General features: G+C 41.3%; 1 protein-coding gene across 1 annotated transcript in view; it reads left to right on the top strand.

Annotated features, from left to right (window-relative positions):
- LOC115011930 (nucleosome-remodeling factor subunit BPTF-like) overlaps positions 1-12,580 on the top strand; it is a 51,511-nt gene extending 38,931 nt beyond the window's left edge. The window contains 8 exon segments of the mRNA XM_029437221.1: positions 1,433-1,658; positions 2,460-2,765; positions 2,767-2,792; positions 3,624-3,797; positions 4,141-4,333; positions 5,022-5,106; positions 6,386-6,572; positions 9,791-12,580. Coding sequence (XP_029293081.1) covers positions 1,433-1,658; positions 2,460-2,765; positions 2,767-2,792; positions 3,624-3,797; positions 4,141-4,333; positions 5,022-5,106; positions 6,386-6,572; positions 9,791-9,827 — 1,234 coding nt within the window. The 3' untranslated portion in view covers positions 9,828-12,580.
- The last annotated feature ends 184 nt before the right edge of the window (positions 12,581-12,764 follow it).

Here is a 12,764-nt window from a genome sequence, read left to right as displayed (position 1 = left end):
ACAATTTTCGATCTTAGTTGTGAATGTTAGCGAACACAAGTGAACATACTGGGCACACAGAACCACGGACTATGTTGATTTACTGTATTATGCTGAGCTTCAATTTTTCTAAAATTGTTCATGGAGATAGTTTTTATTGTATCTCCCAGTTTTTTCTTCTTCTTCGTTGCTAAATATTCCTTCTTCTTCCTTTTAGAATTGCAGGAAGTTGTATGAGCACACAGTATAGGACCGTGCACATGACCCTTAATCCCCATGTGGATTTTAATTTGTGTGTATGACCTTTCTTCCTCCCTTTCCCATGTTTACAAAAGCAGTGTGGCTTCCCAGTCGTCATCTATCTGTCCATCTCTCACCATACCGCTCTTCCAATCTCTCCCATTCCCATGCTACTGAAGCACAGAATCTCCTACAAATAAACACTGGACGACCAAACATCCCTCTAACATCTGTAAGACTCGTGGCCCAGTAACACAACTTCTCTGACTGCTTGGTTCTCACACGGATGACGACATAACAGTGTCGCTTTTAGGAAGGAGCCTTGTTAGGTTCATGATACTGTGTCGATACTCAAATACGTCATCAGCGGAGTCTTGTGATTGGTTGGCTCGCTCCATGTTAAAACGCCTCTCGTCAGGCGGACGTAGACCTTTTACGGGCTTGTCCCTGCAATGTTACTGCTTTCTTTCACAAGACAGCCGTACCAGCATTTTCCCTGAACTTTTATTCGGTCTTCAGTTGGGAAATTGGCGATACAGATTTCCCTGAATATTGAACCCTGCTCCCATTCACACATGACTTCATGCAGGACATGTTCCTGAACATTTCAGGGATAGACTGCATGTGTGTCAAACCCTGGACTTTGTAGTTGCAAAGCTTCCACAACTGAGTCACCAGAACACCTCAAGGACTGAGAGAAAAGCTTTCATTGTTCATTGACACGCACTGCCATTTCTTACATGTGGAAAGTTAGACGTTCACATTATTGATGGAGCCAATACCCATGCAGGTTTTACTCTCTGAAACATTGAAGCATTGTTTGGATTAATACACTCCTGCCCACTGGTGTGTCAGAGGGATAACTTTCTTCCTCTGTGACTTCGACTGCACTGAATTCAAGATTCAGATATGTGATAATCCTTTCCCTCCCCTCTCTTTTATCCTACTCTCTCAGCAGCAGTATTATGTGTATTTTATGCATTTAAAAAATACCTTGAATGTGCCACAGCCCTATTTCACATGGGTCCTCATTAGATTCAGTAAGGCTGTGTTTTTTAAGGCAAGACTGTACATTTTTTTTATTATATTCAAGAGTCTGTTCATTCTCAATGTACAGTACTTAACTATTCTATATGCCTTTATGATCCTCTAACTTTGAAGTTTGAAATTAATAATTTTCTTATCTTCCTTTCTTCTGTCTGTTTCTGTCTAGGATGATCGTGTGCAACCAGGTGATGAAGTTCATCCTGGACCGGATAGACAAGGATGATAGGCAGGCGGCTAAGATGAGGAAGAAGGAAGAGGTGGTGGAGGCAAAGAGGAGGTTGGCCAACGCCAGCAAGCTCTCCTCGCTCCTTTACCGGCACAAAGAGAGCCTCAAGATGGAGATCCTGAAGAAACGGGCACTTCTCGACAAGGAGCTGCAGCTGGAGACACAGGTATGAGGGCAGGGAGGGAGGGGACAAAATCTGTGTCCATTCAAATATTCATTGTATATATTTTTAAAACAAGGAGGTACATAAACAATTCTGAAAATGGTCTCAAGAATCCATAAAACGGAAAACACAAAGTTTAAAACATAATTATGAAGAGGTGTGACAAATGTCATTGGAAACACCTTTATCCCTGAAGCACTGTATATCCAACAAGTGTTTCTAATATTGGAAAAAGAAATGCTATAAATATCAAACTATTATTATTATTATAATATACAATAAATAATAATTATATTATAAACTATTTACATTTTTATAACATCTGCCTTTCTTGTTCGCTCTGCGCTGTATAAACAGCCTGCAGTTCAATTTTACCACATTTTTGTCACGTGACTGTTGGTCTCAGCCAAGGCATGGCTTCCCATGTGTGATGTGCTGAGTAGCCAGAATTTAATGTTTTTTACAGGAACTGGTTTGAGCAAACGATTATTTTTTGGCAACATTTTTAATGAGACTTGTAGAATAAAGTAGTTTTGATGAAATATCGCTATTTTAAGCTTAGATTTGGTAATTTTCTCCTCACTGAAGTGTTTCTCACCCTTGACTCGCAAATAGTTTGTGGCTATGATAAATGGTGTAATTTTGGCAATTAAAAAAACATTTTCAAGAAAACTTGGCTTTCAAACTCACTGGCGGGTGGTGGAGTTCAGAGGGCTAATGATGAAATGACAGAATCTAAATTCATCTTATAAAGGTATTATCCACCCATTTTAACCCCATCTGTCCTGACATTACACTCCTCAGGAGGAGCTAAAGAGGGACCTGTTGCGGATTCGGAGGGAGAAGGAGAGGGCTCAGGCTGCAGCCCAGCAGGCTGCCCAGGCCGCCGCCGCCACCGCCGCCGCCGCCCACAACAAGCAGCAACATACTCTAGCACACACGCATGGCATCACCTCTCAACACCACCTCACCACGAGCGTCTCCTCCACACACAAGAGGAAACGGGAGGAAGAGCGAGAGACTGCGACATCAGCAAAGTCCAAGAAGAAGAAGATGATCTCGACAACGAGCATCAAGGACAACAAAATGGAAATCAAGCTCTACTGCGTCTTGCAAGACGCCCTACGACGAGACCAAGTATGACGGTGCTCTCTGGAGTACTCTCAAATTTAAATACTATATTGCCCAGGGTAGCTATGGTAATAGTAGGCTCAGTGAAACCCAATTCTAAATTTAAAAAATCCCCCAAAAAGAACAATTTAATGGCTCATTTGACCGGTGGAACTTTTCCTTCAACCTTTGTAGGAACCCCTTTACCTTCATTTCATCTGCAGAAATATAGTCCCAGTTTTGGTCCCTACCTTCTGAAAAGTCCCCGTCCTTGGGTCGGTACTTTCAATGGTCCAGAAACTATAAGTGTGGAGTTATTGAACTTTGCTGACTTGTCAAACACAAGCCTCCAGACTGCAGCAACAAGTGTAGAGCATTCATTCAGCCTGTAAGCAAGCACTGGCTGTAGAATCAATATTAGGACGAGGGATGGAATTTCGTTTACAGTTGATGTTTAAAGACACTCATGCAGCCGATTTCCTAACTAGTACTAAAGCGGAAAAACAACACCCCCGAAAAACACAGCAAATTCCTGCATCTTGCCTTTCTGCCATATTCAGTGTTTTCAACATGTTCCTTTTTTTTTTTTTTTTACTTCAGTTTGCACATCACACAAACAAAGGCATCACTTTTTTATGTATTTCCTAATTTGCCTAATCTGCACAGTTCTTCAGATATGATGGAAACATTAACATGAACAATCCTAATCTATTACATGTCAAGCTCATTTTAAACTAGCGTTTTAAAAACTAGGATAAAGTTGGAGCTAAAGGTATATTGATTACCATACTTCAGAATCGTCGGTGTGTACTAAGAGACATTAGTGACACAACTTTTGCATCCCTTTTTACTCTAAAGGTTCTACATTGGCTGCGACCTGTGCACCAACTGGTATCATGGTGAATGTGTGGGCATCACAGAGAAGGAGGCCAAGAAGATGGACGACTACATCTGTGTTGAGTGTAAACGGGGCCAGGAGAGCAGCACAGAGGAGCTGTTCTGCATCTGTCAGACGCCGTACGACGAGTCCCAGTAAGGAGATGCAGGAGTGTGTGTGTGTGTGTGTGTGTGTGTGTGTGTGTGTGTGTGTGTGTGTGTGTGTGTGTGTGTGTGTGTGTGTGTGTGTAATCGTCAGTGTTGTTGCTTTAAATCCAAAATTGGGCTGAGGCATATTATTTGAATTATTTTTTTAAAAGGACAAGTGCTATACTTGTCCTTCCTGATTAATTGTGAAAAGCAGTAATGTTGTGTGCTTTTGCTTTACTTAATAAATGTCGTTGCTTCGACAAAATCACATTTTAGGTCTATAAATCTATAAAGCCCATTTGAAATACAATGCAAACCTCAGAAGTGAACATACTTCTTGCCTTCCTAGGTTCTATATTGGGTGTGACCGGTGTCAGAACTGGTACCACGGTCGCTGTGTGGGCATCTTGCAGAGCGAGGCCAACCACATCGACCAATACGTGTGCCCGCAATGTCAGTCGACAGAGGACGCCATGACGGTCTTCACGCCGCTCACTGACAAGGACTATGAGGGCCTGCGGAGAATTCTACGTTCCTTACAGGTAGACTTATTGTCGCTGCACAAACGCATGTGCGTACCGTGTACTTTACACAGGGCTGTAGCGGTGAATACAACGTTGATACTACAGTGAAGCTAGATCATTTCACTTCCCTGGTCTGGTCCTTTTTATTAAAAGAAATGTATTCTACACCGGTAAAGGTTAACCGTATACATACAGTAAAACTCTATTCTGTAGCCTGAATATAAGGGAGGTTTCCTCTCTACTTCATCACTGTACAGGTAGCTGGAGCAGCACTGTAGTGGTAGTCTTATTAACAGCAATAGACCGAACTCAAACGCAGCTCCTCGTCGCCCCACTACAGTGTAAGAGCAGAAAACAAAAGTCCTCTGTGTCCGTCTTATCTGATGGGTTTAGCTCCCCAGAGCACTACTTGGACAGCTGCCTAGCCTCAGCATTTTTTTCTAGCTTCCCTTTCTTTTCTCTTTCTCCTCCTACCTCTTCTCCTCTCAGTTTCTCTCCTCCTCTCTCCAGCGGTCTGTGTTTGTGTGAGAGAGGGACAAAGATAGAAGTGTGGAAGCAAGTAAGAGGGAACATCTGTGTTGACCCACCTGCTTCCAGTGTCATTTTCATAGTGCTGTTTGTTTTTCTTCATTGGTTTCAGCTTTCTCAAGTGTCTTGTCTTTCTCTTTATCTCTCTCTCACCTCACGGCCCCTCCCTTCTCTGCAGGCACATAAAATGGCATGGCCGTTCCTGGAGCCTGTGGACTCGAATGACGCCCCGGACTACTACAGGGTTATCAAGGAACCAATGGGTGAGTTGGGGAAATGTGTAAAAGCATACAAACAAAACCGTGAATACCGACGACACGGTGTGTAATTGAATGTTTCCCAGCTGCTGTACTGGGAGAATTGGCCAGTCCAGTCTCATTTGGGTCGGTAGGAAAATATAAAGATCATCACTCGTGAATCAGCAGATTACCAAGACTGGGATTGTGGGCAATACCTTTTCGGAAGATAAAATTGCCTCAGTAGTGCTGTTTTCATTTCATGACTGCTTTAGGTTACTGGAAGCAACACCCAGTCCTTGTATCTTAAACACTGAAACGCAGCCACCAGGAGGCCAGCAGGGAGGAAGCCCTCCAACTCAGATCAAACTGGCCATGTAAATGGGGACTTACGTCAGCAGAGCCTTTTAGAACTTCCACACAAACAAACCGTTAATGAGCTGCTCCGGGTCTGCCGGGCTCCCCGTGGAAAGGGACCAGCCCCACACTTAGCTCTTGTTGGCCCGGTGCTGGAAACTTTAGTCCTCCCCTCTCCCTTCCACCGCAAGAAAAAGACCTTGTTGGTTTTCGAGAAGAAGAAGAAAATGAGCAGTTGGCTGGTGTAGCTGCAGCCGTTAGTAGTTTTTGGAGAGTTCTGAGATTAAATCTGATGACAGAAGAAGGAGGTCTTTGATATTGACCATGAGGTTTGTAAGCCCCCGGCCAGCTGGGTGGGGGTTAAAGAGGTTAAGAGTGGGATATGTTTGTTTAAAATGCAGCCCCGGGGACGCCTTGCAGAGCAAACCACCAGCAGCAGCAGCAGATTATGTGAAGCCTCGACTGTTGCCAGTTAGCTTCCTCGCTAACTCTCTTCTAACTTGATTTAGCCAGGTTAGTAACACTGAAGGCTCCTTGTTATGGGAAACCTCAACTTGGAAGCACTAATTTGACACTCGGATAATGACGATCTCCTCAGGAATGACAAATCGGTCAGATCTCTGTAACTGATCTGGAAGGCTGACTAGATCGAGGTTAAAACTGGCAGAGGTTTTGGATTTTTGCTGTCTCATATAAAGTGATAAACTGTGCTCCCAGGAAACATATTTGAATGCCTGTCAAATACATGCCATATAAGCTGTAATTACTTTGAAGCAGGCATGCTGATTTGTGGAACAAAGTCGATTTGGAAAAGCCAGATATTTATCTGCTTCTTCCGCATAATGGGATGTTTGTCTCTGGCAAGAGTTCACAATTAAATGAGTAGGTTTTGTTTTGTAATTTTTATCACATACCAACCAAATATATTTTTGATATCCCCTTTTCTTAGACCTTTCCACCATGGAGGAGAGGATACAGAAGCGCGAGTACGTCAAGCTGACAGAGTTTGTAGCGGACATGACCAAAATCTTTGACAACTGCCGCTACTACAACCCCAGTGACTCGCCCTTCTACCAGTGTGCAGAGGTTCTGGAGACCTTCTTTGTCCAGAAACTCAAAGGGTTCAAAGCCAGCAGGTAAGATGGGGATAATGATGATGATCACCACTGATGAGGAAAAGAAACACAAAAATGGCAGCAGGTGACTTTGAGTAAAGGGCGGGCAGTGTAAGCCCCCGGGTCAGAGAATGAAGTCGTCCTTAAGATTGAGACTCATAAGTAGTTCCAGCTGTTCTACTGTGTCGCTGACTCCGACCTCTGACCTCCTTGGAAGTTGGGTGGATGCACACTTTCTCCAATGAGAGCAATAAAATGTGCCAGATGCTAGTTTATTGACTCCTTCTTCTCTTTGATTTCCTGGGTGCTTCCTCGAAACATTTAAATCATGTTTTCTTTCCCGTTTTGAGTCATGACTGAATGCTCATACAACCAGCGAGCCTCTTCTTCCTCCAGAAGGAATCTGCATTAAACACTGACACGGTTAAATCTCCACAAATGCAGTGTAACATTTTAAGAATGATATATACATTATATAATGTATTATTTTGAAAGCCTGCATTGTTTAGGACTGCAAGGGATGCATGTATGTCCATACCCTCCTTACTTTGTTTTCTGCAGACAGTATGAGCTTTCACTCACTCCCTTGATGCTCTACAGTTTCATGTTGTGGTATCTTCATTCAGCATTCAGTCAGCTGATTTTCCACTCATAACATCATATCTGCTTCAGCTTTCATCATGTCATGAATGTGCATTTTCTGCTTTGTTAGTTGAAGTGGAGTTATGTGAAGTTCAGATTTGAGCCCTTGCCACCTTTTTATAAAGAAGAGGATAAAAGGATAGCCCGGATGTGTTGATGTGGGATTATATGAGGCACTCATCCATAGTCAGTGTGTTACTTCAGTAGATGGCGGTCGGCACACTCCCAGTTTGGAGAAAAAGACACGAGTACCGGCACGGAAGCAAATCAATGCACTGCTGTGGACAGGGGCAGCAACAAGATGTATTTTAGCCAAATACAAAAGGCCCAAAATAGATATTCTAAAAATAGAGCGCACTTAAACTGAATTTAAACTGTTTCTTTAGGTGGCTAAAATACGTTTTGCTTCTTCCCCCGTCCACAGCAGTGACGTTACATTTCTTCATTGCTTCTGCGCTGGTACTTCTGTCATGTTGACCTGTAGCAACACACTGACTAAGTACCTTATACAACCCCACTTCAAAACATCTGAACTATTCCTTTAAAACCAAAAAAGCCCAACCTAAGCCAATTGAAAAGCCAAGTTTTTACTATTTCAACAAACAATTTGTAAGGCTGGAAAGTACGAAGAATGACCTGCGAAATCGAGACTTTTGAAGTTCAGGCCAAGAATCTAATTGAAGCAATGTTTCACCCTCTTCTTTATGCTTGTAAGGCTCTTACTGCTGTTCCTGCCTCTACTGTAGTAAGGAAGCAGCAAACAAGCCCTAATAACTCCACCATCTGGTTGTGCCTCAGACCCCGCCTCACTGCGTTGCCCTCGCTGTGTGATGTGATTGCTTTAGGTGGATGCACACTACAAGATATTAGCGACAGGTCGATTTATATTAACATACAATACTTGTTGTTGTTTTGCCCTTGCTGTACTTTAATTTGGTTATTTACTGAAGAACAATCTAGCGATGGGACAATATCGCAGATTTATCGCAGATTTTATCGCAGATTGTGAAAACAGAATAAGTTGAACATGAATATCGTCATGAGTGATCTGAAAAAGCTGTCTAGCCTGCTATCGTGGTATAGAGGTGAAAAATACAGCCTTATATATAAAAGAAATAAGGAATATTATGTGAGAAATAACAGACTCACTATGTAGCTATTCTTTTACTTATTTATCCGTTATTTATGCAGGGGGACCTTATCATTTTATTTAAGATTGTTTGTTTTTAACAGGAAATAAAGGTGTGTGTCCTCTCTGTGATGTAATAACAAGATCTTTGTTTCTTAACAAAATGTTAGGTAAAGTGATTCCAGTTCCATTTTAAGAGTTTTAAGCATATTTTGATGATTATCGGGATAATATCGTTAATCAGTTATTTTTGGCCCGGATAATCGTCCAATGCCTAAAAGCATGCTGAACATTTAATGGTGAGTTTAACTGGAGGTAGTGAGATCTAGGTGGAGCTTCTAGCATTATTTCTGCTCTGATTTTGAATTAGTTCAGCAAGTCTTGTGGTTTGCATCCAGCTATGTGCCTAAGACAGTGATGTGCTTCACCCACGCGTGTATTTACACCATCCATTCCCTCTCTCTCTCTTTCTCTTGCAGATTGTGATGTCAAACTCCCGGGTGCCGGGGTCACTCTTAAAACAAACAAATCAATAATTTGCTATCCTGGACGTTGCTGTTTTTACATGTTTAAAACAGCGTTAAAAACGTTGTAAGAAACTGATATATTAAACCACACTGTAGGTGTGATCCCTTTTTTTATTTTAAAAGCAAAGGAAAGAAAAAAAAAACATTTCTACTGTCTAATGATGGCAGCCATGTTGGTAAAACAAAGCGTTCAAGGGAAAATGTATTTTCTTACAATTCTTGCAACAGATGAGTGATATTTTGTTTATGTTTGAGTAGGATACGAGACAAAATACGAAATTTGTCATTCTCTTTCTTGAGATTCAGTTTTGACAAAACAAACACAAAGCTCTTGATTTTGATTGTGAAATCGGACTTCAGTTCCAGACACACAGATAACTTATCTTTTAATTTGACAGAACTGTTGTTTATAGTATTGGTCATAACGTGCAGCAGAACATTTTACCTCATTTCTTAGCCGAGAATTTTAAAAAGCATGCAACAGTTATTAGTTTCTTTTTATTGGCTGTACCCATGTGTAATGTTATTTTATGTGCATATTATATCTTTTTGTGAAGGACTATTTTTATGTTCTAAAGGAAATAATGCTAGGCTTTGTAAAGAAAGATTGGAGAAAAATGTAGTTTAGCTTCCCTGTTCTAAATATGGCAAGCTCGACAGTCTCCAGTTTAAAAAAATAAAAAAAGTCCTTGTACATACACTGTTGGGCCGACATGACATCATACACTTCGATAACATTTCACCAACATGGCTGCTTGGTCTCTGTCAAAGTGTCTGACCCACTGGCATCCAATTCATGTTTTTGTTTTGTTTTGTTTTAGTATTTTTTTGTATTTCCCCTAGTGCATATTTTTGTCATATTGTAAAGCTTTTAATAAAAAAGGAAACACCAAGACGTTTTCCAACTGTTTTCTTTCCCCTCTCTTTGCCCGTCTCTGTAGGTCTCATAACAACAAACTACAATCAGCAGCCTCTTAGCTCCCTCCTAACATCCAAGTGTCAAAAAGACAAGCCTTGTGGTTTCCTCTGAATGATTAAGCCCCGTGGTCCAAGTCGGGCTGCATCTGAACCTGAGCCCTCTCTGAAGGAGAGCACGCTCCCAGCTGAAAATCAGCTCGCACTGGTGTCAAAGCGCCCAACCTCCAACACCTCCATTGCAGAGCTAAGGGGAGAGAGAAGCCCCTTTCATCCAAAGTGTCATTGGGACCTAATGGCAGAGAAGTCCCACCTTCAGACTGGGGGGGAGGGTGTCTGGCAGCCTGCTTCATCCCAACCAGTGCATCCCATCCATGCAAAGAAAGCTCCAGATGGGGAACGCAGATAAAGATGATAAGTTGGCTGGTTGGATGTTCAGGGGCATCTCACGGCAGACTCTAGTTCTCTAGCTGATCACTATTTTTATGTATCCTATATAGCAAAGTGTCAGCTTTGATCTTCCCTTCCAGAGATGCAACTTTCATTTCATCCTGTCCCATTTTAATGACACAAACATCCCATTAAAGCCTCCGTTTATGCTTCACATGTGGCTACAGCCAGGCGTCCCATCCATGTTCAGTACCCTGGAGTTCCTTCTTCTCACATTTAACGACTGTATCTCCCACCAGAGAAAATAACCCCATCGAAGCTAATCTGTTTTCTAAGACTGTTTGTTAGGACCATTGTAGGTTGAAAACACTTTTATTACAGGGGAGGGGGGTAAATATTCAGAGAAAACAATATTTTTTAAATCTGTAAATTTACGTGAAAAAACTTGAAACTTTTCTTTGCAAGAATGAACAGGATGCAAGGATATCGTCATGTTCCATACTGTAGCGCCTCCTCACTAACGTGTTTGTGGGCGTCTGTTGTGTAATGAGATGATCCAACGTTTGCAGAGTGAAGCTATGTGGTTCCCTGAACAAAAAACATTTTTTTTTTATTCGTGATTTTAATCTCAGAGAATATCCACATTTGTTGTCACAAATGTATGACTTTTATCAGTTTTAGAAAATATTCAAGTGTTGTTCATGTATATTTGTGAGCTTCTTCTCAGAAATCTTAAAGTATTACCCCCGGCTCCGTAATCTTTATTTTATTTTATTGTTTTTACCTGCAATGGCCCTAAACGCCTTCGTAGTTTTCAGATCCACTTTGTGCAACCAAGCTCAGGTGCAGTCTTCTACATTTCACACCTGCACCCAGTTGTTTTGACTATTCATTCCATTCCCTCCATTGTGAAGTCCTGCACGAAGCACGAAGCACGAAGCAGCCTCATAAAAAGTACTTGGTAGAACAGTCACATTTCCTGATGCTGAGACGGTCCATTTGTATTAGAAGCTAGATCTCTTTAAAAAAAGTGATTTCTGTCTGTCTGATTAACATCGACACATGTGTGCAGACGGAACTCGCTCAAGTAATTCAAGAGGTCTTCATGTTGTCTGAGGACTGTCATGTTCATTTTCAGAGGGTAACACCAAGAACAGGCCATCCCATCCCACCACATCCTGCCCCTCTTCTGACCTTTTACCATTTTGTGTTCTTCTGAAATGCAAGTGAAGAATGTTAACTAGCTCTGTGCTCCTTTTGAAACTTGAGCGTTTTTGAAGCAGGTCAAGAGGCTTCCTCTCTTCATGTAAGCGTGATGGTTAGGCCTTCAGGGAAGGTGAAACTTGTACAAGACTTAACTAACCCACATGTGCTGTTCCTCCCTCCGTACACACACTGTCCCTGTCAAAAGCTCTGTTACTGTCAACGGCTGAGTCTGTAAGTCTCTCTCCCCTTATCTCTCAGCCACTTCTTCCAACATATTTCATTGAAGTTGACAGGTTGGCTCACATATGTCTCTCAACTCGCCCTCAAAGCATGGTTAAGTAATTGGATAATGGACTTTTCCACTCAGCATCAAGTCAGTTATGTTGCGGTCTGCGGCAGCATGTCTGGGAGTAAACTTTGAGTGGGGGACTGGGGAGTCTTTGTACCGTGGGGTTTGTATGAACATTTTATAGCTGCATTTTTATCATATTTGGGAACATTTTTCTAATCTGTGATTATCAGTTTTGTAGGAGGGGAGCAGTCACAAGACACAGTTGTCGTTAAGTTGTTAAAAACACTTCAAAATTAGGCAAATGTTTCGGTTTCAATCTGTTTGTGTGTATTCGCAGAGTTGAGAGATAATGTTGCTGCTGTCTTCTTCACTGTGTTTGTGTCTTTCACACAAATGTCCGTCACTTTGTAATCTGATGATGCTGTGTTTAATCCACTGTTTGTTATCTCTATTGTATATTATGGCTGTTCAAATGTGTAGAGATGAAAGATAGCAGTAGAAACTTTTATTTTTCACTCTTTGAACCAGCAACTAAGCCCGCCTGTATATTTTAACTGTCTATTTTTTCTCTCTAATTAAAGTGAACTCTACATTTTAGGTGAGATTGCCCTTTATATTAAAAGTGCTGCATATTGTGAGCATAAAGGTTTTGAAAGAGGGAGAGTGACACAGTTAACTCTTGGAAAGAGTTTTTCCTTTTTTGTAAGAAACCAACCAATTCAACATAACTTCTATATTGACATTGCATTTCTTGTATTATTTATTCATATCAATGAAAAGTTCTGTTTTTTTTGTAATGTTGAGGAAACGTAACTGCAGATAAAAAGTACTCTATGTTTTTAACTGATTGTGGCAACTCTGAAGAGATTCTCTTTTGTACTTGATAGGACATTTCATCCTAGATAATAAAGTAATGTTTTTGACACCAGCTTTCCAAAGACTTGTGTTTTCTTTGGTTGTCTTTATTTTACCTCGTCATACAGGCCTATCCAAATGTGTTGCTGCGCATTGTATTATTATACAACTCTCGCACATTTCTTGCATTAGTAGTACGTTTATAAAACACATTTCAAGGTGGACGTCACAATAAAACATTTTAAAGAACAGAAAGA

This window comes from Cottoperca gobio, chromosome 1, assembly GCF_900634415.1.
Source record: "Cottoperca gobio chromosome 1, fCotGob3.1, whole genome shotgun sequence".
In the NCBI taxonomy this organism is placed as follows: Eukaryota; Metazoa; Chordata; class Actinopteri; order Perciformes; family Bovichtidae; genus Cottoperca; species Cottoperca gobio.
Note: the sequence above shows the minus strand (reverse complement) of the source record. Positions and strands in the feature narration are given on the sequence as shown.